Source organism: Acomys russatus, chromosome 13, assembly GCF_903995435.1.
Source record: "Acomys russatus chromosome 13, mAcoRus1.1, whole genome shotgun sequence".
Lineage (NCBI taxonomy): Eukaryota > Metazoa > Chordata > Mammalia > Rodentia > Muridae > Acomys > Acomys russatus.
Window position 1 is genome coordinate 34,577,488 of NC_067149.1, and position 27,326 is coordinate 34,604,813.

Genomic DNA, 27,326 nt, shown 5'->3' on the forward strand with positions numbered 1-27,326 from the left:
TTCAAATGCACCTTAGCATTTTAACTGAACCTTTTAGAATACCATGCCAAATTCATTGCTCCAGAGGACAGAAAGATAAATGTTTTTCTCCTCACTGGGAAGGACTACTTCTTTTAGCTATAAATGGTAGGCGACCAACTGAATCTTTTTCCATTTGCAATGCTGTATCTCGTCAGATTTCAGTGACCTTGAAGACACATATTAGTGCAATCGCCCATTAAATTGCCTCTACTCTCGAATTCTAGTAAGGGGATATTCCTCAGAATCCATTGAGATTTAATAATCTGTGACTTCGTCTATCTTAATTTTTTTTTTTTATAGCACCAAGCCAACCCCCCGGAAACATCATATGGAATTCGTCGGACTCCAAAATTATCCTGAACTGGGATCAAGTGAAGGCCCTGGATAACGAGTCAGAAGTGAAAGGATACAAAGTGGGTAATTTCTCTTTGGAAGGACACCTATTCCTGCTCTTAGCAGGAACAGTCTGCCCTGCAGCAGGAGCTGAACCTCCTCCCCCTTCCCTGCTGGGCCCCCTGCTGAGGGCTTCCCATTCAGGAACTCAGCTAAAGTGGAACCCTCTAACTCTTCTGTGTGCCCTGTCTTCACTTTTCAGTACTTAGGCAGTCACCTGGGTGAGCCAGTCTTTCATTTCTCTCATAAATAACAGAGATAATAAGCTTGGAAATGAAAAGAAAGGCTTAATTTGGTTCACACTTGAGGAGGCTTCAGTCCGTTGTCAGGTTAACTGCTGCCTTTGGACCTTTAGAAAGGCAAAAATAATATATCCTGTCAGGGGAGAAGGGGGAGGGAGAGGGAGGGAGAGAGGAAGAGAGAGAGAGAGAGAGAGAGAGAGAGAGAGAGAGAGAGAGAGAGAGAGAGATTAAAAGATAGTGTTTGTTCTTGCTGGAGCTGGAGTTTCAGAAGGCTCTGATCTGCCTGACATGGAACTGAATTCAGGGGCTTCTAGAAGAAGTATTTTCTCTTGGTATCAACACAATTTCTTTAGCCTTTGACTAAGTTTAAGCTTCCCATTGCCACCAAAAATTGGGCTAAAACAATTATGCTTTACTTTTATGATTGTACAGTTTCGCTTGGCCAAATGGGCAGTGTCAGTGGTTAGAATCCATAATGCAGGTGACACACATGTGGCTTTATCACCTGGAGTAGCTTTGCAAAAGCTGGAGGGTGGCCAGAGAGCACCCACTCCATGAGACTTCCTGTGTAGAAGCTGGGCTTTCTTCCAGTATGGCCATCACAAGGTAGCCGGACTTCTAATGGCCGAGCTTCAGTAAGAGAGACAGAGAGTGAAAGCTGTGTGTCCCTTTTATTTTTTTTTTAATTTTATTAATGTATTCATATTGCATCTCAATGGTTATCCCCTCCCTTGTATCCTCCCATTCCTCCCTCCCTCCCATTTTCCCCTTACTCCCCTCTCCTATGACTGTGCCTGAGGGGGACTTCCTCCCCCTGTATATGCTCATAGGGTATCAAGTCTCTTCTTGGTAGCCTGCTATCCCTCCTCTGAGTGCCACCAGGTCTCTCTATTCAGTAGACTTGGTCAAATATGAGGCACTAGAGTACATGCTATGGATGAAACTAACTCTTGTAAGGCTAGCTCAGAGTCAAAGGGGTGAAGGTTGAGAACACATGTGTGCATTTTCTCCTTTTTTCTTTTCTTTTTTTTTTAAATTTTTTATTTTTTTATTTTTCAAGACAAGGTTTTTCTGTGTAGCCTTGGCTATCTTGCACTTGCTTGCAGGCCAGGCTGGCCTCAAACTCACTGACATCTGTCTGCCTCTGCCTCCCAAGTGCTGGGATAAAAGGTGTGTGCCACTACCACCTGTCAGTGCAAGCAACAGTATATCACTCTGATGTTAAGGGTGCTGTCTGTGGGCAACGAGTAGAAGGGTTGGCTGTGTCCAAATGCGTAGGCTACATGACACTCTGAGCAGACCATGAGCACAGGTCTGTCTTCAACCTCTGAGAAGAATGAACGAAGGAACTGCAGATGTTTAGCTAGAAGAAAAACAGTTCTCAGAAGCATAAAAATGCAAATATCTAAATATCTAAAGGGACTTTAATAATAATGGGTAGAATTGTTCCCAAGTTTATAACACTACTGAAAATTTTGATTTCCAAGCTCTTCTCCCTCAGAAAAATGTAAAACCATAGGCTTAGCTTTCTAACCTTCCTTAAATAATCAAAATTATAAAAGGGTTTATTTAAGTGGGCTTACAAAATTGCAAGGAAGGTATTTTTTTAATTTTATTACTGTAAAGTCAGTAGTAGGTAAGACCATGTCAACATAGCCAAATGGATGATAGTTTATCAAAAGCTTTGCAAAATGTCACTCTTCCTGTGGCTAGACAGGCAGCAAAATGCCCTTAAGTTGAATTTCATACTGAATTTTCTTCCCTGACATCTCAGTAGAAAGTAGCATAGCTAATACCTGCTTACTCTCAGCAAAGGAGTGGTGTCCATCTTCCTTTGAGCTAAGTTCATTTTTGAATAGCCCTGTCTTCTGGAAAATACAACTGAATCAAAATTTTTCTTCATGTCATCTTGCTTTGTGGGCCATATTCTTAATCCTTTGAATTCTTCAGAACAATTCTATTGGATTTTAAGCTTATTTTCAGGTTGGTCCCAAAACAAAATTAACAGAGAGAAGAGCTGTTCAAAGTATTCTAGGCAATCAGGAAAAAGATTAGCTTGACAAATGATCATTTACTAAAACCATATATATATATATATATATATATATATATATATATATATATATATATATATATATATATATATATACACACACACATACACACACACACATATATATGTATATAGTGAATTATGAATGAACACTCACCCTCAGCTTTAAGTGTGTTAGAGTGCCCTTGGCTTTCTCGGGTGCAAGGAGCAGTGTGCATGTTGAGATTTGCTAACTGGCAACGAGCACTACTTTGTTGGCAGTCCTTTGTATGTCTGCTCCATCTCATAAGTGCTCACACCAGATTCTTTCTGTAACATCTTCCCAAAAAGGAAGTTTTTTGTTTATATCTTGAGTTTATTACCTCTGCAGATCCTTTTACAGACACATAGATTAGTCCAAGCAGCATACATCATGTAGGGTAAACAGAGGACAAAGTAGCCCAAGAGAAACACAGGGACATTTGCATTTTATTTCCCAGAAGAAACCTGTTGTTCTTCATATATTTGGGAAGACAATGTTTACTCCTGTAGTAAAAGAATAAAATATGGGAGTAAATTAAAATGAGGCCATTTAGTTCTCTTTCTGATTCAATTATCAGGTCAGATGAGGTCATCTTTTATGGCATTAGGCTTAACATTTGTATCTTTTGAATGTAGACCTTGAGAATATATAGTAGCCCCCCTGTGACAGAAAGGTACACAAGGGAGGTATCACCCATAGATAGAGTGAGGTATACACAATGCTATGGAAACCACATGTAGTGAAGGTCAAAGAAAGATAGGGTGACAAGGTAAGACCTCAAAATGGCACTTTCCAACAAAAGGGCACTTTCTGAGTCCTTGATTTCCAGCTCATCTCTCCTTTTTGGATACAGCTGGAAGAGCTGAACTCCCTACACCTCAGTTGGATCCCAGAGAATCTCACCATCACTGGCTATCTATACTGAATACTCCATGTACATGTGCAAGCTTAAGGATGTACATGTATACCTGGTCCCTCCTGTGATGTCACTGACTGAAGTCATTTTTAGAGCTGGGGTTACTGGAGTCAAATGTAGATCTCTAAGCTGCCTGGGAGAGTTGAACAGTGATAGAGAACTTGTGTCATTACAACAGGCTTTTGCTTATACCATATGTACCCCTTAAATTCACTTTCCTTCCTATATACTGAAGGTTTTACAATAAGGGTGTTTACATTTTTATTTTTGTTGTCTGGGTCTATTCAATTCCTGCTTAGGTAGAACAGTCTCAATAAGAGGTGGACTTTAGAACACTTGAGCCTCAGATTATTTTGTAAGTTCTTTATCAGTGTATGTGAGTGGACACAGTAAATGACTGATAACACGACCGATCCAGTATCAGGAGGAAGACTTTTAAGACAGAGAACATATCCAGAGGCATCCGGAGGAGTACAGAGAGAAGGAAGCCAGCTGGACATGGCCAGGTCAAGGGAAAGGGGAGAGCAGGAGACAATAGTGGAGATATCAAGAGATGGAGAGTAGAGCAGAGTGGGAAAGAGAACAGTGAGAAGAGCAAGACAGCAAGAGGGTGACAAGCAAGAAGAGCATGGGGAGAGGACTGAGCATGAGGATTAGAAGGCGTCTGAGTGGCTGTGGGGAGGGAAGGGCCCAGATTTTAGCATGGGATTTGAAATAGAGGACAGGTATGTGTGATACTGAGGGAGCCTGGAGGCCAGCATGGACTGTGGTATGCTGATAGATGTCAGGGGTAGCCATATGTCCCCTCTGTCAGGGGTAAACTAAATGATTCAGCTTGGGAAACGAGAGCCTGTTTTGCAAGTTTCTGAGGCATGCCAGATTTTATCTAACCTTTAGAAATCCTTCTCTAGTCCCACTTGAGCTAATTTCTGGACCTAAAAATTATATTTAAAGGCATAACCTCTGGTTTCAGTCTGGTAAAACAAACTGCCTACACAAATAAGTGTAACAGGGTAACTGAGCTCATCCATCAAACGCTACAGTTATCTGTCTCAGGTTCTTAATCATCTTAATAACCCCTTAAAAAGAAGAAATTGCCAGAATCTACCATTTCTATTAAGCTTAACTCAGAAGACACAAAACTCTGCTAAGATAGTATTTCTAGGATATTCAAACCTGGGATCCAAACACAGCAGTGTGGAATCTGGTTTTGCCCCTTGCCACTTGGTTATTTTGCCTGGCAATAATCTACAGACACAACAGATGAAAATAAAGCACGCAAAGAAAAAGGCTTGAGGCTGAGACGACCAGAACAAGCTAGGGGCAAACAGGAAAGCTTTGTCATTTTTATACAAAGGCCAGGAAAAGCCACTTTAGGAGTGATGTCTCAACTGGGCTTTGAAAGAAAGGAGGAAATGAGACAGGCATCTCTCTGGGAAAGTATGTAGGCAGAAGGCATAAAGGTCCAGAGGTGGACGTATGCTAGTGTTACAGAACGTGAAATATTGGTGACATAGCCACAAACCTGTGACTTTCCAGAAGAGGTAATGGATTTTTAGCTCCAGTTGTTGGAGTGAGAAGTATAGATCAGTGTCTTTGTCGGTGTGAGCGACTATAAGAGACTAACTGAAGCTTCTTAATTTATGACGAACAGAAACATATTTCTGGAGGATAAGAATTCCAACACAAAACTGTTGACTTATGAGGTAACTCTTTTTTTCCGCATCATTACTTAGCAGAAGGCAAGAGACTTAAACATACTCAAAGAGGATGGGATTCCTTTAAGAGCACCCACCCCACAATGAAGGTGGGGGGACTCTTTTTTTTTTTTTTTTTTTTTTTTTCTTTGGTATTTCGAGACAAGGTTTTTCTGTGTAGCCTTGGCTGTCCTGGACTCAACTTGTAGACCAGGCTGGCCTCGAACTCACAGTGATCCACCTGACTCTACCTCCTGAGTGGTGGAATTAAAGGCATGTGCTACCACCTCTTATATGGTCCATTTTTTTTTTTTTTTTTTTTTTTTGAGACAGGGTTTTACTCTGTAGCCAAAGCTGATCTATAACTCACTACATAGCCAGGTTAGCCTCAAATTCACAATAACCCTCCTGCCTCAGCATCCTGAATAATATGATTTTAAGCATAAGCCATCAGGGTTCACATTTTAAATTTGTTAAACTAGCAATTAAATTTTAACAGGGATTTTAGAACTGATAAACACCCAAACCATAGCAACCATGATGGCAGTATCTTTCGACAGTTACTATAAACCTCCATGCATAATTTCTTATTTTATAAAAGTGGTATTTAAACAAAATTAAACACCAACCTGTTCAAACAAATAACACATGTGAACAGCCTATGATCCCCAGGCCACGTGGCCTCTGCTTTTAGTTTTTTTCACATTTTATTTATTTATTTATTTATTTGTGTGTGTGTGTGTGTGTGTGTGTGTGTGTGTGTGTGTGTTTGTCGCTTGTACCCACATGTGTACAGCATGCATCCGGAGGTCATAGGACAACTTAGGTAGTTAGTTCTCTCCCTTCATGGAATGGATCCTGGAAATCTAATCAAGGCCATTAGGCTTTGCAGTAGGCTCCTGCTGACGAATTTATTCTTCTACCTCCCATCCCCTTTTAAGTTCTCTGTCAAATCCCCTCATTTTGCACTGATGAAGGCAGAGACCAGAGAGGGAAAGCCATTTCACCTAGAGGTGGCAGCCAAGTCAATATGAATAATCCAGGCCCTGGAGTTAGAGTATTTAGGGTTAAACATGGAGTCAATCAGTGCTCCTCATGGGAGCACAGGCAGTCGTCTACCGTCTCCAGGTCTCAGGTTGCCCATGTTGGAGGTCAAAGCAATAACTAAGAGTAGCTGGAGAGATGACCTGTGAAAGAAAGGTTTAGATACTGGAGAAGCGAAAGGAGTCGGGGTTTGCTATTGTTATCGTTAGTCCCAGGAAGTCTCCCTTTTTCCCTGGCTGTGTTATATCAGATACAGGCATGGCCTTCGTGTCAAACACTGTACCAAGGGTTTGGTGTAAATAAAGCGTTTTCTGGCCTTTATTCAGGTACTACTGTCTCTGCACTGTTACCAGACTGATAAGCAGTGTTGATTAAAAAAAAAAAAAAAAGCCTGCCTTTTTTTTCTTGGAAATGTTTCTCTTGGATTTATACTTGAAACTGGTTGGATCCTCTGAGCTCTTGCAGCAGTAAATCAAAGAAGCAATTTATTCCTCCTAGCCAGATGTGACCTTGCATCCTATCAGCCAGCCCATTCTCCTGAAGGGCTGGGATGAGAAGCTTGCCTGAGGATTTATTGGCACTTGATCATTAGCAAAGGGATGCTGAGCCTGGCACAGCTGATGCTTCAGTGTGGGGAAGGGGAGGGCTTGCGAATTTTTCCACCTTAAAGAAATTGTGTTTTCTGCCTTGTATTAGAGGGCCATAAATTAAGGTGATAAAATGCCAGGAACAAATGGGATCTAAACTATGGTAAGGGAATTTTATGAGTTTCACTCATGTTTTCTTCTGTCTTGCAATAGAAGGCTGACCATATCTCTCTGGCCTCAGTAGATCAGTATTTATAGGGGTCTTGGTGAAACATGAGCAAGTCCTGTCGTTCTCAGTCTGGGATAGCTGGTCTAGTAACATTGGTGGAGGCTGAGAACTTAGAAGAATGACAGAAGTTCAGGTCTCAGCTCTGACCTCAGCAATCAGAAACTCCAGGGATGGGCTGAACAAATGATGTTCCAAGTATCTCACCCAGTGAGTCTGAGGCAAGGTTGAATTTGCAAGCCTAATCTCTGATCCACATTATCTGAATGGTTTTTTTGTGTTTTTTTTTTTTTTTTAAATAAAAGCATTTCATAGCCTGCACTCCCACATCTGTAAGTGCTTTCTCGGGCAACCAGGGGTGGAAGTGGAGGGAAATTTACAATCCCCTTCCTACCCATCCTCTGAGTGAGAGACTGCTTTGTTGTGGGGCTGCCTTCAGCACTGTAGGATGTCCGGCCGGCCATGAGTTTCTACCCTCTACACAGGTAGCATTTGTGACAATCAAGTATGTCTGCAGATGTTGATGAGTTCCCCCCTGCAGGGCAAAATTGTATCCCACCCTCCTAACTCTGCTAAGAAATAGAGGATTAGAGCATCAGTCAGTGTCCTGAGGCACCCAAGGCTGAGGACCACTGGTCTCACCCATCCCCTTTATCCTGTGGGAAGTTGGAGAAGGCAGGCTATTTTGATTCATGACATAGGCTTAGGAATCACTTCCTACCGTTTCTCCAGGCTGTAAGGGCCCCAGGCTTCAGTGTCCTCACCTGTGAAAAGGCATAGTAAAACTTGCATTGTGGGATTGTGGCGACACTGACAAGTTACCCATAAGAGTCAGAACCTACAGGATAGTTGTCCTCCTTCATAGCTGTTGCTGGGCACACAATGGCAGGTGCACATTTTTATCCCTTTGCATTTTGTCCCCTACTGGGTTGAAGACCATCAGAGCCCCAAGCAAGTGGGTTCTCAGGAAAACTAGCCAACCCCCTCATCAGATAAATCACAGTCCAAACTCAGCATCTAAGAGGCCCGGGAAGGAAGGCAAAGGTGACGAGTGCAACTTTTCTGAACCACCACACCTCTAGATTGTCACTGATTGCCTCTTCTATGGGACCCTCAAAAGGGGTCCAAGTGGGAGGCAAAGTGGAGAGTTCACTGCCCTTGCCATTCAGGCACCCTCTTTGTGTGGAAAAAAAAAATGTTCTCCTCCAAGAAATTTCTTTTTTTATTTAAATTTGTTTTTTTTTTAATTTCTTCACTTTATATCCCAATTGTGGCCCTCATTTGTCTCCTCCTGTTCCAACCGTCTTCCCCCCCGCCCCATGCGCTTCTAGTTCTCAGAAAAGGGAAGCCCCACTCCCAATCCACCCCAGCTCACCAATTTGCATCAGGACTGAGTGTATTCTCTTCCCCTGTGGACCTAGGCCCCCTGCAAAGATGTAGAAAGACATTCTTAGTGTGACCTTTGAATCTCCAGCCCTTATTGCATTTATCTTTGCAAAATCTTGTAAAGTAGGCATTTTGCCCCCATTTTACAGCGGAAGGAACTGAAGTTGGGAAAAGTGAAGTAAATGGCCCATGGTCACACAGAGCCAAGTCTATTCTGATGCCAAGGCTCCTGGTGTGTCACTGACTCTGCATCCTTACATGACCCTCACCATAAATGAGCTTTCTCAGTAGGAGTGGGCTATGAGAGCACTTTTGCCATTATTTTACATTAAACTGGTACACAGAGTTAGAAAGGAATAAACACCACAACTATATGTGTCAGTTAGAGCATCAGATGACACCCGCTCTTTCTGTGTGGGCAGGTCTTGTACAGATGGAACAGGCAAAGCAGCACATCTGTCATCGAAACAAACAAAACATCAGTCGAGCTTTCTTTACCTTTTGATGAAGATTACATCATAGAGATCAAGCCATTCAGCGATGGAGGAGATGGCAGTAGCAGCGAGCAAATCCGAATCCCAAAGATATCAAGTAAGAACGGTTCTTTTTGTTCTTGGCCTTTCCCCCTGCCTACTGTGTCATTCTCCCAGGTGACCCCAGGCTTCAGAGAAACTGAGCCCCAAAACAAAGAATCATAATTAAGGTGAATGACACGAGTATCCTTCAGACCATAACAGATGTTTTCTGATTGCAGAAAATTTCATGGAAAAAATTCTGCCCAGTTTTGATGGATTTAGGCAATGACCAACCGAAATAGTAAATTAAGGCTGTCCCACAGAAGTCACAAAGGGTTTTTTTCATATTGACCCATTTGGCTCACAAGTGCCTAGTCCTCAAATTAATTATGGCCTCTAAAGTTAATAAACAATGCAGTTAGGAAGAATAGACAGAAGGGTTTTGTTGTTGTCATTGTTGTTATAAGTCAGGGTCTCACTATGTAGCATGACTGGTCTGGAACTTGCTGTGTAGACCAGGCTGGCCTTGAACTCACTGGGATCCTCCTGCCTCTACCTCCCCAATTCAATGATGCTCTGGCCAAAAAGTTCTTAACAAGGTTATGATGTTTTATTCCCAGTAAACTAGTGTAAGTCAGTCTTGGGTTGGAAACATTTTAAAGTTAATGTGATATATTTTGATTGAGTATTTCTTCTCCATGTAAAATACATATGACTATCTATAGTTAATTGTCTTTATTTTAAAATGTTGCTAAGTAGTATGTGACAGTAGCCATTTTGATCAATTGAATTCTATTCTGTTTTTAAGTATTGTGTTTATAAATATCTCAATAGCATACTAATCTTTGTTGGGTGATTTTATTTGTTTTAATAAAAAAATTCATAAAGTCAGAAATCAGAATAATGATTGGCAGCAGCTGGTGATTGGAGAGTGACAGCTCATTAAATCTTTGTGTACTATTCAGCATGATTTTAAAAGCATCTAGAAAGAGTGGTGCTGGCTACACAGCATCTGGAAGTGCTTCCTGCCAGTAGATTTTGCACAGTTTAGGGTGTTTGTTTCACTTTGTTTTCTGGGTTTTGTCTGTGGTTTGGCAGGCAGGGTCTCACAAAGCAGGCCTGATTGGCTTTGGGCAGGTTGTATAGAGGAAGCTGTCTACCAACTGGTAGATATCCTCCTGCCTCTGCTCCCTAAGTGCCAGGATTATATTAGCCATCCCTGCCCGAATTGTCTTCTTTAGTTTACATGATCCCTTTGTTTATGGCATGTTTTACCATGATAAAGAAAAGATTGGGTATATAGCCAAGTTGCCATTCAATATCTAGATACATATTTTTCTGGCCCTGGCCTTTGAGGTCTGGATAATAGAGGATCAGTGCAGGCTAGAATAATAAACTTTCAGGCTATTCCCAGAAAGATGGTACTTTAAACCATAGCTGATATACTCAGCACTAAGACCCTGCTTTTAGTGCTCGGGTAAGTCTCTGCTAGGTGTCCACCATTTTATTTTTCAGAGAAAGAAAGGCCTATTATGTAATACAGACAGGAAGTGATAGCAAAGTAGCCATGAAGCAATTTTAATAGCTGCTTTGAAACTTCTCAGTTCAGAAGAGTGAAGAGCTCCCTTGTTATTTCACCCCTCCTCAGAAGTGCCTATCATTTAGGAAGGATTCAATAAGGACTTGTTGTATTCAAGAGTAGTGCAGGGTTCAGTGGGAAACTGAGGCCAAAAGCCATACCCCAGAGATGGAGTTACTTAGATAAACACTAATATAAATATACATATACACATACACATATAAAAATATAGGCATATATGTATTTATATGTATATATAATATATATGCTTAATATATTATAAAGTTAATACATATATGTGTATGGTTAGTGGACTTAAATGCCACTGAATTGTACTTTTATTTGTTTTGTTTTGCTTCTAGGGGGATCTTATTAAGTAGCTTGGGCTGGCCTTGAACTGGCTATACAGATGAAACTATCACTAAACAAGGCCTATGACTTCCACTGTCAGGGAACCAGCTCTACAGTGAGCTGTAAATGTAGTATCCAGTCCACAACAACATACAATTGGGATTTATTTATCTCACTTTGCTTAAATCTTACTACAAGTGTCTTATCATTGCAAAAATTGTTCTTCTCCTCACTGGGGATTCTTGGTCTTCTTCACTACAAAACCATATATAGTGGCTAGATAGATCATGAAGATCTGAGTGCTGTTAACGGAGCATAATGTCTTCCCTTACGGGACTTCCATTTCGTCAGTTGGGGAGATCAGGAGAAAACATTTTTTTATTAAAAAATGCATTACCCATATGAAGAAGTTTGTTTAAAAGGTGATCATTTTGTCTGAGCAAAAGAGATATATTTAGACAGAGATGGCTTTGATTCCCATCCAGACATTAACTTAGCTAGGCAATATTAAACAAGTAAAGTTACCTCATCTCTTGCGAGCCCAGTCTCCTCATCTGATGAACAAAACAATGACACTATCTGGTCCATAGAGGGGGCTGTAAGAGCTGAGTGTGACATTGTGCAGCACAGAAGTGGAATGGAAAGGGAGAATCAGTCTTCATACTGTTACATCATGGACGTAGCACCCTCTATCAGGCACATTGCTAATGATCTTGAAGCATTTGTCACACTGAATATGAACACCGTCAGTTTATAACAATCTAAAAAGAGCCTGCAGGATGATCCAGCCCACAGTTGGGTCATCACGGAACTGAAGTTGGTGAATCAGTGAGGAAGAATCATGTAGGTAGGGCTGGGAAGAGAGCTCAGTCAGCAAAATTCTGGAGAACTTGAATATGACCTCCAGCCCATGTTTAAAAAGCACTCTAGATATAGCCATACACCCTTGTAATCCTAACACTGAAGATCCCCGGGTGAGTTCTGGCTAGTAAGAGACATGGTCTGAAAAAGCAAGGTGGAAGGCACACATTTAAGGAGCTGATAGTCTCCCCTCACCTCCACGTGCATGCCTATGTGTGTGCACACATACCTGAGCACATAAGAGTTTCTGGACATATATACTCACATAATAAAAATAGAATAGCCCGAAATTTGTGGATAAATGGATTGACCTAGAAATTATCATAATAAATGAGTTAACCCAGAAGCAGAAAGACTTAAATGGTATATACTCACTTATATCTGCATACTAGCCCAAGGGGCATGTTCCACCAAAGCCTTCACTTACCAGGAAACTGGGACAGAGAGGAGGACATCCTATTGGGACTCTAGATGAGAGAAGCATGGGAGAATGGCAAAGTAGAAGGATCCAGAGGGTCCTAGAAACCTACAAGTAGAACATTATGATAGGCTGATTTGGGCCCAGGGGTCCTGCTCAAACTAAGGCACCAGCCAAGGACAATACAGGTAATAAACTTTAAACCCCTACCCAGATCTAGCCAATGGTCAGAACAGTCTCCACAGTTGAGTAGAGAGTGGGATATGACTTTCTCACGTACTCTGGTGCCTCACATTTGACCATGTCCCCTGGAGGAGGAGACCTGGTGGCACTCAGAGGAAGGACAGCAGGTTACTGAGAAGAGACTTGATACCCTATGAGCATATACAGGGGGAGGTAATCCCCCTCAGTCACAGTCACAGGGAAGGGGAATAAGGGAAAAGGGAATGGAGGGAAGAATGGGAGGACACAAGGGATGGGATAACCATTGAGATGTAACAAGAATAAATTAATAATAAAAAATTTAAAAAAATAGAATAGCCAGATGATGAACAAACAGACAGGATGGTTTTTTGTAGGAGCCAGTCAGCCATAATGTTTTGGAAAGCCCTGCAGCACCACTTTTCTTTGCATACAGGATGAGATCCTTACTAATGAATTTGTTCTCTCTTTTCAGATTCCTATGCAAGAGGATCTGGGGCTTCCACCTCCAATGCGTGCACACTGTCAGCCATCAGCACCATAATGATATCTCTCACAGCCAGGTCTAGTTTATGACAAAAGTTATCTAAAGGACTTGCTATTTATAATCTAAGCAACATTTAGCTAGTTGTTTTGAAGACACCCAGTACTAAGTAATATTGTTGTTCAAGTACATCTTATTACTGGAAAAAAATGTTTTTGCTTCGTTAGGAATGGCATTACACAGTACTTCCTCAAAGCAAATCTAGCTTTGTCTGAAGTTTCTTTGGAAACTCTGCAATGCACTGAAGACATCTGTAATATGATGTTACCAAAGCAGTTTACATATGTCCTTATATGCATATTTTTTATTATATATTTAGTGTTTTATAGAATTTTTTAAAGTTAACATATAATGTAGATATTGGTTTTTTTCCTCTGCTGTAAAATGCTCTGGGCAACACAACCACACAATTATGATTTGAGAGAATTTCCTTTAAGGGCAGAGTTTGAAACTCATCTCAGTAAACGAATTGCAAATGACTTGTACAGTTTTACAAGGATCTAGTGGCAAAACAGCTAGAAACTGGGTCTGTATCTCAAGGCTGATGTATATAAATTATCCCTTGAATAGTTAATGCATTGATTCGAGTCCCTTTCACATATGTGATATGGTTTCCCGCCCTGTTGTGAGTTTTGTTGTTCAACACAACTTGAAATGATTTCAGGAACTACAAATCTCAAAAGCTGAACTTCCCAGCCCAAGAGGCACCTTGTGCAATCCTCCCATCCCTGATCTTAGCATCGTCGGGTAAGACTTTATTTGAGCATCGTCTTTGTAGTAGCATTATCTTAGGCATTGAATTTGAAGTTACATATCCTGCAGTAACATAGACAAAAAGTTACTATAGTCAAACGAGTCTTTCATGACATAAAAGGTAATTTTACTCTTTAGACATATCTGGTTTTGAATGTAAGTTTTTTAATAAATAATTCTGTCAATGAAATTTATAATTTCAATTTTTCTTATAGACAACATGTGTAACTGTAATGATAGAGCCCTTCTTTTGAATGACAATAACATATGTAATTTGAAAATTTTTCCTATTTCAGCAAATAGCTGCTGCAAAGAATTTTACATATGATTCTATAAACTATCAGTAGTACAAATGTATTGTATCTTGATGTCTCTCCTGTTTTGCAGTAGCTAGTCTGATTGCTTTATAAGCTTTACATTCTAAATCTTAAAGTCATACAATGAAAGATGGCAATATCAGCATAACATTATTCTTATGGAAAAGAACTCTTTGTTATATGGGGGACTTCTTGTAACCTGACAAGGGTAGACTATAGAAGGCAATGAGATTTTCTATAAAGCTTTTCACATGCAAACACACAGATATCTTTTTCTTCTGTCTTGGAGAGCTCACAATTGCCTGTAATTTGTCATTTTTGCTTCCATATAACATAGCTTTTCAACCTGCTAACTATATGCATCCAAAAAAGGCATCATCAGGATTCCATTTGTGTAAAAATTAGGATGGTAACAGGGAAAATATTGTCAGTATTTCGGCTGTGTTCCTTTTTTAGTTTGATATGGCTTACTTCTATGTTAAAATATGATTTAAAATCACCTACAAAAATCAACAAAATAATAAAATGAATGAAAAAACCTGATACCCCAGGTAGTTCCCAACCCCAGTGTAAATGATATCTACCAGTGATCTAGCATATGTAATCTTTTTTAAAGATATTGTTAATAAATATTCTGTCATTTGTAAAGATATCTGCCTTCTGGGAGCATTATTCCTGCCTGCCTGTCAGGGAACTTGTTAGCTTGCCCTTGTGCTAGTTACAACTTGGGATCATAGGGTGACTCAAAAGTCTCTAGATCTGCTCCAAAACTAGGTGACCCAATTCTAAAGGTGACTTTGGAATTGACAGCCCTGAAGACAACCATTTTACATCCTCTTTGGAAACAGAGAGGATCAAAATCAAGCAACCGATATCTTGAAACTGAGACTAGAATATATTTTTTTCTTGGCTAGCCAAAATTTTGTATATTTGATCTAAGTGTATCTGGTGTTTCCCTTTACCCATTGCCCAAACCATAAAATCTATATATAAATTTAAGCATGTCAGTCCCTTCTTAATCTAAAAATCCCTTACTACTATATCCAGCCACACTGAGCCCTATTTGGTCCCTGAACACTGCTTGCTTTGGGTCTCACCTCTGTGCCTTTTGGTCTCATGGCTGTTCCTTCTTGAAATGCTGCCCCTCACTCTCCCACCCAGATACAACTGTACTAGGGCACCCCAACACCTCAGCTCATCTGTGAGGTATTCCAACATGCCTGTCCTTGTGATGTTCTCCCTCTAAATTTGCTGCAACCCTTCATTTACTATTTCATAGGGTACTACTTTTGGAACTATCTTGTACTGTTATCTTGCATTTGAGCCCAACTCCTGTATTGTTACTGACTTTTCCTTGTATGTATGCCTTGTCTTCCCAACTAGATTGTAAGCTCCTTGAGGGCAGGGACATTGATCTTCTCTTCCATGTACTCTCCATAGTGCCTAGCACAGTGCCTTGCAATAAATACTCATTGATGAATTGTTTGAAGGGGTCTCTGAAGTAGCATTTTGCATCAGTTGCCCGCCTGTGTAATATATAGACAACCAAGCAGGGAGGACTGTCTCACTATTTCTTCTGTGATGTTCTGGAAATTGCTAGTGGCTTCCTGTGTTATGCTTTGGTGAGCTTTTCTTCATCTCTCAACCTTGTCATCTGGTAGTGATGCCCTGAGCTAGCTGAGGCCAACTTCACTGAAGAGTTTAGCAAGTGCCACATTGGCACCTTCACCAACATTTGTATGATTTGTTGGCTTTGGTGGGTTTTGTTGGTAGGGAACACCGTTTGAAAGCAACAAAAACAGCTCTCCTAACTGGACCAAGCAGAAAGGAACTAATTAACATCTCACAGGATCATCACAGGAGCCCAGGAAATTCCAAAGGTACAAAAGCCTTGATGAGTATAAGAACTCACTACTCTCAGGAGTACAGAAACCTTTCAAAGTCTCCTTGGTGTGTGGTTTGAAGGATAAAGAAATTGTGTTTCTGGGTTTGATGTCATCCTGCACAATGTAAACCCTCTTCAGGAAGTGTCTGATCAATCTGTGGATCACACAAGCTGATCATCCTGCTCACACCAAGTCTTCACTCAAAGGGACAATGTGTTAATTCAAGAGCAGAATGATGTTTCTAGAATTGAGACAATAGGCGTTAGAAGGCTCTAAGCAATAGACTTTCTATGTATAGCCAACCAAAGGAACTTCCCAAGCCCTAAGCCCCAACCCACAACCAGGTGGGGTGTGCCACTCCTTGACAGCTTTTCCTAAGGGAGGACTACTAAGAAAATGTGTTTTCTTTAACCCTTTCGAGTTCTTTCGTGTCTTACCCATCTGTATTTTCACTATACAAAGAGTTGTTCTACTCTGACAGGTAATTGGATCCCATCAGGGTAACTAGCTTTGACTGAGCTAACAAGCCCTCTGCATGAAGCAGCACCTTTTCATGCACGTGGGAGAGTGGGCACTAAAGTTTGATTCTAAGGTAAGAGTTGAAGTCTTCCAGCCAATAACATGGGAAGTGCCATGAGACTTTATCTTGAAACAGAATAATTATGGCTATTTTACAACTAGTAGACTATTAAAATCTTGGTTAACCTTTCCCATACTCTACCGACCAATATGCTCAAGGAACATTGCCTAGCCAAGCAGCCCACAATTAACTACTAAACGTAATGGAATTTATGTAATATCAACTAACAGGTGATTTTTTTTATACTAGATTGTCACCCCCTCCTCCCTTTCATTTTTGCATCAACCTTCAAGGTTTGAGTGTATTTTCCTGCTGTTGAAATTGGAACTGGGTTCTCACTGAAAATATGGTCAACTACAGTGACTTGAAATACAGACTCGTAAAAGTAAAGATTTCTAGTCAAATAGTAGACATACAAATATCATTCCATGACAAAATGACAGTCTCTAGGGTCTCACAAAGACAGCCTAAGCCAAAGGCTAATGATATGTAGATTCTAACAATCTGGGCTACATTCTGACAAATGCCACTCCTTGCTCAGGATGATCTATAGGAGATTCTAAATGTACAGCTATCTAAACATTAGTCATTATTTTTATAAATTGGCTATTGTATTTGTCCAGGGCCATAATAAAAACTGTAATATTCAATCACCTTACTATAATAAGTAGAATATAAACTAACACTAAATATTAATATTAATGTTTATATAAAATAAGGTAGGCATTAGGTTCCTCACTAAAATGCCTGGTTTTCCACAAAATTGCCTTCAGTTTCCCCACATTGTACTGAACTGTACCTTTTCTTCCAAGGTACGTGTTCTGACAGGCATTCCTTTGTAGCTGGTATGTAAATCATTTCATTTGTCAATGGAGGAACATTATCTGTTGCTATTTCATGTGATTTCTAAGCCTTTTGCCAAAAGATGATCACTCTGTGCAAGGCAGGCTGCCCACTGTGTGAGCCTTTGAACCTTGTGCTAAATGGCCCATGCAGATTTAATGCTTGAATTCCACAACTCAAGTGTAAAAGTGCAACACTCAGCAGAGTTCACAGTTCAAACAAAATTGGCCTCTGTTCTTTATCCTCTTGGTTATGGTCAGATAGAGATTAACAGGGGTATAGTAATACAGGTCACATAGATGAAAGCCATAAATAAAAAGGTCAATCACATGATAGATCTGTAAGTCTAGAAACTATAAAGCTGAGGTATTTAGTATGTATGTAAAAAAATGTGAGAAATCCTCCCCTCAAGTCTCTGTCAACCCAGCTTTCTCTATACATTCTTTCTACTTATTAGGAATAACACAAATTGTGTGTGAATATAAATATGCCTTAAGGTTTTAGTGAAAAAAATTACTATGAATTTAATCTTTTGTTGTTCATTTGAGACAGGGTTTCTCTACATACCCCTGCCTGTCCTGGTATTCAGTATGCAGGGCACGTTGACCTTGAACTCATAGATAACCACCTACCTGTGCCTCCCAGTGCTGGGATTAAAAGCATGTGCCACCACACCAAGCTGATACTTAATTTTTATGTTTCTCAAAATATTCTTCATGTAAAGAAGAAAGAGGTACAAGTTTCTACCATTTCAACTAATGGAATGGGTGCAAATAGGACTATGTGGAGCCCAAAATGGAACAGACCATTAGAAAGGCAAGGTTAGAACTGAATTCTTGACTCAATACATTTAAATTTTTAGAGGTTTAAGCTTTTTTATGTAGCTGTGACTAAAATACCTGCAAAAACATTTTAAGGGAAGAACTATTTATTTTGGTTCATCATGGAAGCAGAAACATGTGGTAGAGACTGCCTGCCTCAGGGTGGACAGGGACAAAGAGAAGGAGAGATGGATTACCAGGTAGGGTCTTTAAAGGCATGCCTTGAGTGACATACTCCTTTTAGCTAGGCCTAACCTCCTGTCTTAGGGCTTCATTGCTGTGAAGAGATACCATGATCATGGCAACTCTTATAAAGGAACACATTTAATTGGGGCTGGCTTACAGTTTCAGATGTGTAGTCCATTCTGGTCATGGCAAGAAGCATGGCAGTGGTGCAGACAGGCATGATGCTGGAGAATCTGATCATCTTGATCCAAATGCAGCAGAAGAAGACTGTGTGCCACACTGGGCATAGCTTAAGCATATATGACCTCTAAGCCTGACACACTCCTCCATCAAGGCTACACCTATTCCAACAATGTTGCACCTTCTAATAGTGCCACTTTCTATGGGCCAAACATTCAAATACATGAGCCATACATATTCAAACCACCACACCTCCCAAATTTACCACCTCCAAAAATAGTGCCATCGGTTAGAGGACAAGCATTCAACACATGAGCCACACTGGGAATGGCTCGTATTAACATAATATACCTAGACATAGGAACTTACTAAGAGAGAAAACAGACAAAGCCAGAATCTAGAACTCTATAGAGGGCAGAGCAAAGATAGTGAGTCAAGAGGAAAGGGTATATGAAGTAAGGATTTGGGGCGAGGAGTTCTGAACAAGGCCATGTGCAAATCACTGTTCCTCAAAAAAGCAGGAGAGGATAAGGGCCATGAAGTGGGCCAGGCTATACTCAGCAAAGAACTGTTAACTACTCTCCGTGCACCATGCAATAATGTAGGCATGGGAGGAATGTGGGTAGGAAAGCCAAGGACCTTGTAACAGTATGTTGTTACAATCAGGAGGTATGTGGTACTAATAATAGCCAGCCATGCTTTATAGCATGCAATAGCCTCACTGAAAATCAACATGGTGATTTAATTAATATTTATCATCCCTTTTGTGTACATGGAGAAGTGAGCCTGAGAAGTTCAGAGATGATCCAGATCACACAGCTAAGTTGAGTCCAGGGATTAAGATGTTCCTGGCATAGTTTAGGGCCCTTTCCAAACACTAGATTATTATGCCCTTGTATAGAAGAAAGATTAAACTGCTGATAGATAAATAGATAGCCAGGTAACAGATGATCGACAGGCAGGCAGGCTGGCAGACAGACAGACAGATGTAAGCTTGATGTCCTAATAACCAAAAGGGAAGGTAGTGAATAGATGAAAAATTGATTAGATAGATGATAGATAGATAGATAGATAGATAGATAGATAGATAGATAGACAGATGAGTGTTAGATAAGTGTCTAATTAACACCATGGAGGCAAAATAGTATATAGTGAGCTTTTAAGAGGTTGTGTATTACTGTAAACATTGACCAGGGATGGGGTGAGCTCCCAAGTATACAATTTTCTGCAGAGAGAGCCCAGAATTTTATATAGTGATTTCTTTACTCCAAAGAGGCCTAATGGGACTGCTTCCCTCTCTTTATTGCAAACTGTGTTTTTTACTTGCATTTGTATCAGCAACCCTTCACTCTTCAGCTACCACAGCAGTACTGCAAGTTCAATGTATCAGGTAAATCATGAGAAGCCTGGTCAACCTTGGGTTTCAGAGAAAACAAGTGAGTATCTTCTTTTTAAGCGTAAGTATGCTACATGCAATATTGATTTGAAATACACATTTGATTGATCTTTCTCTGTATGTGCTAAATCTCTCAGGGGAAAAAATGCAGCAACTGCAATGAAGTCTTTAATTTTTAGTTCAAATTTCCAGGGGCTTTCTGGTGTCTGAAATTGACAGCCCTGAGCTGGAAGCATGAGGCTTGCTAACTAGGACACTCTTTCATTGGCTAATCTCTTTTCGTGGACGGTGCATGAGTTGCTTGCCTGTGGGTGCATGCAAGCATGAGTGAGTGCCCTGCGTCTTGAGAGCCAGGGCTGGTACGTAAGGTTCCTCTTATAGTCACCACCAAAAGAATACTAAGACAAAAGGGTCTTTGCAAAGCAAAAGTTATATGGCAAGGAGGTAAGAAGTGAGTGGGAAAAAAAATCCAGAAAGATTTTTTAAAAGTTATACTACTGATCTTCTTCCTGCCAAGAATATAAGCCATACAGCTTACATAGAAAAAAGGATTTATCGGTCTTTCAGACAAACTATCTGACAGCAAATATCTATCAGTTTAATTGGTCGCATCTTATTATTGAATAGTCAGTAGGTAAGAGCTGGGTATTGTGCTGAAGAAATGGAAATAAAAGAACTGAGATTTCTCTTCTTATAGTTTATTAGAAAAGACCAAAGCATGCCTATATTTGAAAAATGGCACTAAAATATGGACAGATAAAAACAGGAACAAAAGTACTACACCTGTGTTTTCATGCAAAATCAATTAGGAGCAAGCTTAAGTTCAGGGAAGCACCATGTTTTCCACCAACAGAACTCAAAATAAAAATGCTTTTTTTTTTTTTTAATTGGATCAAACATTTTCTCAAATTCACTGTTTTCCAAAGAAACTGGAAAGGAACAATACCCTTGAAGTAACATATGTGGGGTTCATTGAGCTATGTACAAGTAAAAATCGGGCCACCTGTGAAATCTAGCCCATTGGTCCATTTCCTGTACGTGAATATGAGGACATGACCATGCCCATGTGCACTTTGTGTTAGGTCAGAGAAGTGAAGCTGCAACAACCATAGAGTCCTCAGAGTAGGAACGTTTACAAGCTAGCTACCTTTAAATTGTTCTACTCACTTACTGTTTTCTATGCACACACACACACACACACACACACACACGCACATGCGCGCGTACACACACACACACACACACACACACACACACACACACACACACACACACACACACACATGCTCCTCCCAGGTTTATGTATTGTTGCATTTTTTTCACCTGGTAGGGACCAACCTTGCTTTCAATCTGAATAAAAGAAATGAACTTAATAACACACTGTCAAGTTGAAAAATAAAAGCCTATTAGAATTTCAACTTAACACACCTGGGCTACTTCGTGTTCATGATATATATGCTAATCACCAAATGCTTAGCAAAGATGGGAGATGTGCTCAGGTGAAAGCCCTTCTCTGCGTAGGAGCTTGGCTACTCTGCTGGCACACTGCATGTCTGAGGATCAAGTGAGAGGTGTCAACTGTGAGTTTTTTTTAAAGCTTTGCTTATTTATTTATTTATTTATAAGTACACAGTGTTCTGTCTGCATGTGAGCCAGCAGGCCAGAAGAGAGCACCAGATCTTATTATAGATGGTTGTGAGCCACCATGTGGTTGCTGGGAATTGAACTCAGGACCTTTGGAAGAACAGCCTGTGCTCTTAACCTCTGAGCCATCTCTCCAGCCCTCAACTGTGAGTTCTTATTACACTAATTTCTGGTTGCATCATTTCTGGTAATTACACACAGCCTTTAATGTGGGAGTCTGGATTAGAGTTCTAAATATCTGTTGGATGCTTCCGTTTCTTTTGTCTGGCTCAGCTCAGCAACTACTCAGTTCCTACTGAGGGCCTGTGTAAATAAAGGTGATACAAACAAGGGACCCTTCTTGATCTCAGGGTGCTTAGATAATAAATACAAAACAAATGGTTAGTTGGTGTAAGAATTGCCCAAAAGGCGTCTGGAAAACATATAGAGGCACGTCTACCAAATGGGAAATTGAAGGAGCACAGAGCTCAACCTTCTAAAATGCAGGGCTGAAAAAATGGAAAAAAGAATCAGAAGGTGCTTTCAGTGGAGAAAACATAAGCAGTCGTGAGGGGAAGGAGAATAGAGGTTAAATTTTGTGCAGTTTTGCTAGACCGCTACAGAGCAGCCAGATAGCATTGGACTTCATGATATGATGAGCTTTGATTTAATGAAGTGCTCTTTTAGGGTTTTTAGGAAAGAGGAAATCCTGGAGGTCAGAAATTCAGTTCAAGGCCCGGCGTGGTGGTACACAGCTGTAATCCCAGCACTCAGGAGGCAGAGGCAGGTGGATCTATGTGAGTTTGAGGCCAGCCTGGTCTACACAGCAAGTCCAGGACACCAAGGCTACACAGAGAAACTCTGTCTTGAAAAACCAAAAAAGAAAGAAAGAAAGAAAGAAAGAAAGAAAGAAAGAAAGAAAGAAAGAAATTCAGTTCAGAGGGTCCTAGAAATGCTCAGTAATGGGAGCAGAGAAGGGGAAATGTCTAAGCGGGGAAATCAGAAATATACCTCTCTTGATTATGTAGACATAGATAAATCCTTTACGCTAAAGATTCCTATCTTAAACCACATTTACATTCACATTTACTCCTTAATACAGAGCAATGCTGAAGAAAATAGAAACTGCCACTTAACTCAATACGATATTCTGAAGAAAGCCTTTTGAATAGTTTGTGTCCTGGAACTCCATGTATTGAAAGCAGGAGCAGCTCCATTACTTTTGTCACAAAGATCCTTAGGGTGACACTAGGTCCTGTTCCAATCAGACTCATCACCTTTTCCTGGGGCCATCAAGGATTATTTATAGTTCTCTATTCTTGCCAGAAATCTACTTTTTCTTAAACAAATTAGCACTTAGAGCTTATGAATTTCACCAAAAGCTGGTCCTGACACATACAAGTCTCACCTCAAAAACATTTGGGTTTTTAATCAGGCTGTTCTTTGCCCAAGGGGCTACCTCCCCAGCCAGCGTGATAGCTCGAGGCCCGAGACTTTTTAATGAGGCTCAGGTGGTTTGGCTGTTTGTTGCAGACATAAGCTTCATCCCCGAGACTACTCAAACACCCCTTCTATCACTTTCAGTGAATTCTAGATACTAAGGAGAGGCGTTGGAATAAACTTCATTGCAGAGGATATCTTGGAGAACCACTGTTTGTCCATACGCTGTGCCTGGGAAATGATCTAGGAGAATGGTGGGTCTCTGTCCTTTGCTGGTGGGAATCAGTACTGCGACCCCAGCTTCCATCAATGATGAGGTATCTCCCAGCTACTTCCAATTACATTTCCATTAGACACCTGCCTTTCTTTCTATGGCGCTGTAGGTCTTGATAATATCTGCTGAAACCCTTGAATTTTAAATATATGAAAGGCGCTGCTCAAGGGCTAAGACAACCCTGGTAGCTCACAAACCATATATTATTTTTAAATGTTATGTATATGAGTGTTTTGCAATGTACGTCTGGGTACTGCTTGCATGCTAGTGCTCACAGAAGACAGAAGAGGACATCAGATCCCTGGAGACTTGAATTATAGATGGTTGTGAGCCACTATGTGAGTGCTGGAAATCCGACTCTGAAAAAGCAACCAGTGATCTTAACTTCTGGGCCATCTCTCCAGCCCTGTAACCATATGTCATTCTTAAGGTTTAGGTACAGGTCAAAATCCTGAAAATAGAGATGCATCTCGTACGCACAGTGTTAGTGCTGCTGGGGCATATCATCAAACAGAGAGGCAGTAAAACTGTTGGGTACTTCTTCAGGTATATAAGGCTCATGATGGGACTCCAGAGGCATGACCTACCAACTGTCTTTGAAGTATTTATAGAAGAGATGGTGTCAGACGGTTGTCACAACCCAATAATCAGGAAGAATAAGTCCATAGCATGCTGATATGCTCACATGAATTACTTTGTACATGCACCAGGATTAGATGGTAGCACCAGCCTAGGGATCTGCAAAACCCAGAGGTCTAGGGAGGCATCTCTGAAGAGAGAACGACACATATATAAGATGAACTACTAACTTTGTATGAGAGCAGCTTTCTGGGCCCTTCTTCTGGTCCAGCTCCCTAGCTTGAGGCAGGTGTACAGACTTTCTATGCTTTGCTTGCATGGCAAGAGATGGAGAATTCTTGGACTTGGTTGTCTCCATTTGTTATTCTTTCCTCAGGCAGCTTCCAAATTGTGATGTTACCCAAAATCTATCACTTATCAAAGTATGGTATGCCAGCCCACAGCATAAACCTTACCTGAGAATTGTTGATCACGCAGATTCTTAACTCTACCCCAGACCTTCTCAGTCCATGTTAAAGATTAAGTACAATTTTCACAGATTCTTGGTCAGTTAGCTGGTCAAATCAACCCTTTGCTTGTTAGAGTAGCACTTCCATAGGCCTCAACTTCCTGGTCTGATCCCTAAAGCCAACTTCAGCTTTTTCATGATAGTCTCCTCTGTGATACTGAGGTCCTCTGAGTCTGCTATTTAGCTCATTGCTGTACCCTTTCCTGGCTAGTGACCTTTCTCATCTCCAGGGAGGCAGTACTGTGTATGACTGTGACACCCCACAGACTTGTGAAGACCAGTGAGGCTGTGCAGAGAAGCTGGCATAGGGTTCTGACCCTTCAGAGAAGATACAGTGTTGGCAGTTTTCCATCACCGCTGTACCTTTCATTCTGAGCACAGAATGGTGGGTGATTACATGCTAAATCAGAAAAGCCACATAAGGGATATTTGGTCCTCCTTGTGCACCTCACTCATAGTATCAAAACTGACTAAACCAGTTCTATAAAGTGTATAGAAAAAGTGTGCCACGGTGTGGATTTTGAGTACCTTCATCTCCTTTCATTGTCCTAAAGTCTTCAGGACTATGTAAACCCAATACCATTAGGGTCCCTTCTACCACTAATTATTCTTCCTCCTAGGACATAGTGTGCTTGCTTCTACTTTCAGCCCATTGCCCATCACAAAGGCCTATAGATACAGCTTCATATATGAAGATATAGAGATAATATATTTCTATGCAATTGTAATGTATACTAAGATGGCTTACAGGAAACTCTAACTTAAGAGACTAGGGTTGACCAAGCACTAGGTGACCAATAAGTTGCCATGAAGGCTTTTCCATAGGAAGTATCTTCTAGATCCAACAGTCACCTCCAGGGCAGAATCATGTTCAATGTCTTTCTCGATTTATTTGCAGAGCACCTAAATGCCTCAATGAGTATAATCTTTGAACAGACTCCTGTCTTCTCTCTTAATAGGGGGTGATGTTTTTAGTGTATGTTCATGTGTGTACATGTGTTTGTGTATGTAGGCCAGAGGTCAGTGTCAGGGCTTCTCTCAGTCACTCCTCACATTAAATGTTTGAGACAGTATCTCTCGCTAAACCTACCTAAAACTACCTATTTGGCTAAACCCACTGGCCAACAAGCCCCATGAAATTTCTTGTCTTTGTTTCCCAGCTCTAGGATTATAGGATGTGGTGCTTGCACTGTAGTAGTTGTTGTTGTTGTTGTTGTATTTCTTGGAGCTAGTTGATCATTCTCAGGTCCTCATGCTTCGGCACCAAGCACGTTACCACCTGAGCAATCTCCTCAGCCCCAGGCATGATGACTCAGGGCACATTTTAAAACTTACTTTGGCTTAGATGCTTTCCAGGACAGCCTGTGAAGCTGGGCACAGTCTTTGTTTCCACATCACAACTACTCTTTTATGACACAGGCCCAATTCTTGAATGAAATCTATTCTGGAATTCACAAGGAAAAAGCACTATGAAATTGTGGGTCCCACTTGCTACACAAAAGACAATCTCAAGTTTGGGTTCACTTTGGATGGCTTCCACTCTTTCTTCTTGTTGCTGTAGCTGAGGGATACCACTGGCAACTTAAACCAAAGTAAACACTGTCTCCCATGTAAAAAGTTCAAGGTAAGTCATGCAAATTGCAAAGATGGACCAGTATAATCACATGAGGTGATGCTTTGTGTCAGGAAACAAGGCCCTATGCTGGGATGAATCCATTGCCTTGCTGTGAGCAAGGAGGTTTTGATGAGGCATGCACCCTTTAAGAGATGGGGCCTTGGTGACTGGTATTTGAAAGTGTGGCCTTGCAACCAAACTGAGCAGTCATTTGAAATATCTCCTTGCCAAGAAATATCAGTTCTTGCTTTTTCCCCAGAGTCCTGTATGAGTTCATTTCCAAATGTCATAAAGCCATCAAAACACGGAATTTCCCATGACTTCAAATCCAGCCTCTTCCACACAAGTTACAACTTCAATTCTGGTTTCATTTGAAGAAGCTTTCTGCAAAAGAAAACATCTTCCTTACAGGTCTTTTAGAGAACATCTTATTCCTTTGATTTCTTTCTTTTCTACAGTTAGAGTGAATAATTTTTAAACAACAGTAGTATGTCTAGCAACTAGGAAAATTTAAGTGGGAAGAAGAAAAAACATTCAGAATCTTACCACTCAAATATACCTACTGTATCTCCTCAGCCCCTTTTGAAGATTAATGTTTTCTTTTACAATCCTAATGAAGTAACAGGGGTATATAGCTTTATATTTACACAATTTATTGCTATTATTATTGTTGCTGTTATTGATGGTCTGCCATTAAGATATATCCCTCTAGCCCTTGCATAGGTATATGAATTATTTTCTTTATAATATCATATAATGTTTTAAGTATCTTGTATTTTGGGGGTTGTGGTATTTTTATTGTTCTGGAGATGAAACCCAAAGCCCCAGGCATGATACATAATAATACATAATTGTTACATATTATTAGGTAGGTGTTATGCTCTTGAAATACACTGCCAGTTTGATGGGATCATTATTAATATTCCCATCATATTGCACTCACCATTAGAGTAATATAAGTCCAAGACTAAAGATATAGTTCAGTTGGTAGAGTGCTTGCCTAGCATGTACAAAGCCCTGGGTTATATCCCAGCACTGTGTAAGGCCAGTGTGGAGGTGCATGTCTGTAATCCCAGCACTTAGGAGATGGAGGCAGGAGGATCAGAAACTCAAGGTGATACTCAGCTATATATCCAGTTTGAAGGCCAACATGAGCTATAAGCAACCCTCAAAAAATAAAAAAAAAATTCTAGTAAATTGGAGCATTTGTTTTTATCTAATTTTGGATATAACAGTTTAAAGGGAATGATAATTAAAAATTACATTTAA

At 40.5% G+C, this 27,326-nt stretch overlaps 2 protein-coding genes across 4 annotated transcripts in view; one reads left to right on the forward strand and one right to left on the reverse strand.

The window, feature by feature from the left end:
• LOC127197235 (contactin-4) overlaps positions 1–15,661 on the forward strand; it is a 746,803-nt gene extending 731,142 nt beyond the window's left edge. For 2 of the 3 annotated variants that reach the window (XM_051155008.1, XM_051155007.1), the window contains exons 21-23: positions 322–434; positions 9,010–9,178; positions 12,988–15,660. In XM_051155008.1, the coding sequence (XP_051010965.1) occupies positions 322–434; positions 9,010–9,178; positions 12,988–13,088 (383 nt within the window). In that variant the 3' untranslated portion in view covers positions 13,089–15,660. Of the gene's footprint in view, positions 1–321; positions 435–9,009; positions 9,179–12,987 lie in introns of all 3 variants that reach the window. The other variant, XM_051155009.1, reaches the window with a different exon arrangement.
• A 10,032-nt stretch (positions 15,662–25,693) lies between these two features.
• Positions 25,694–27,326, reverse strand: part of Il5ra (interleukin 5 receptor subunit alpha) — a 31,297-nt gene continuing 29,664 nt past the window's right edge. The window contains exon 11 of the mRNA XM_051155011.1: positions 25,694–26,441. Coding sequence (XP_051010968.1) covers positions 26,355–26,441 — 87 coding nt within the window. The 3' untranslated portion in view covers positions 25,694–26,354. The remainder of the gene's footprint in view (positions 26,442–27,326) is intronic.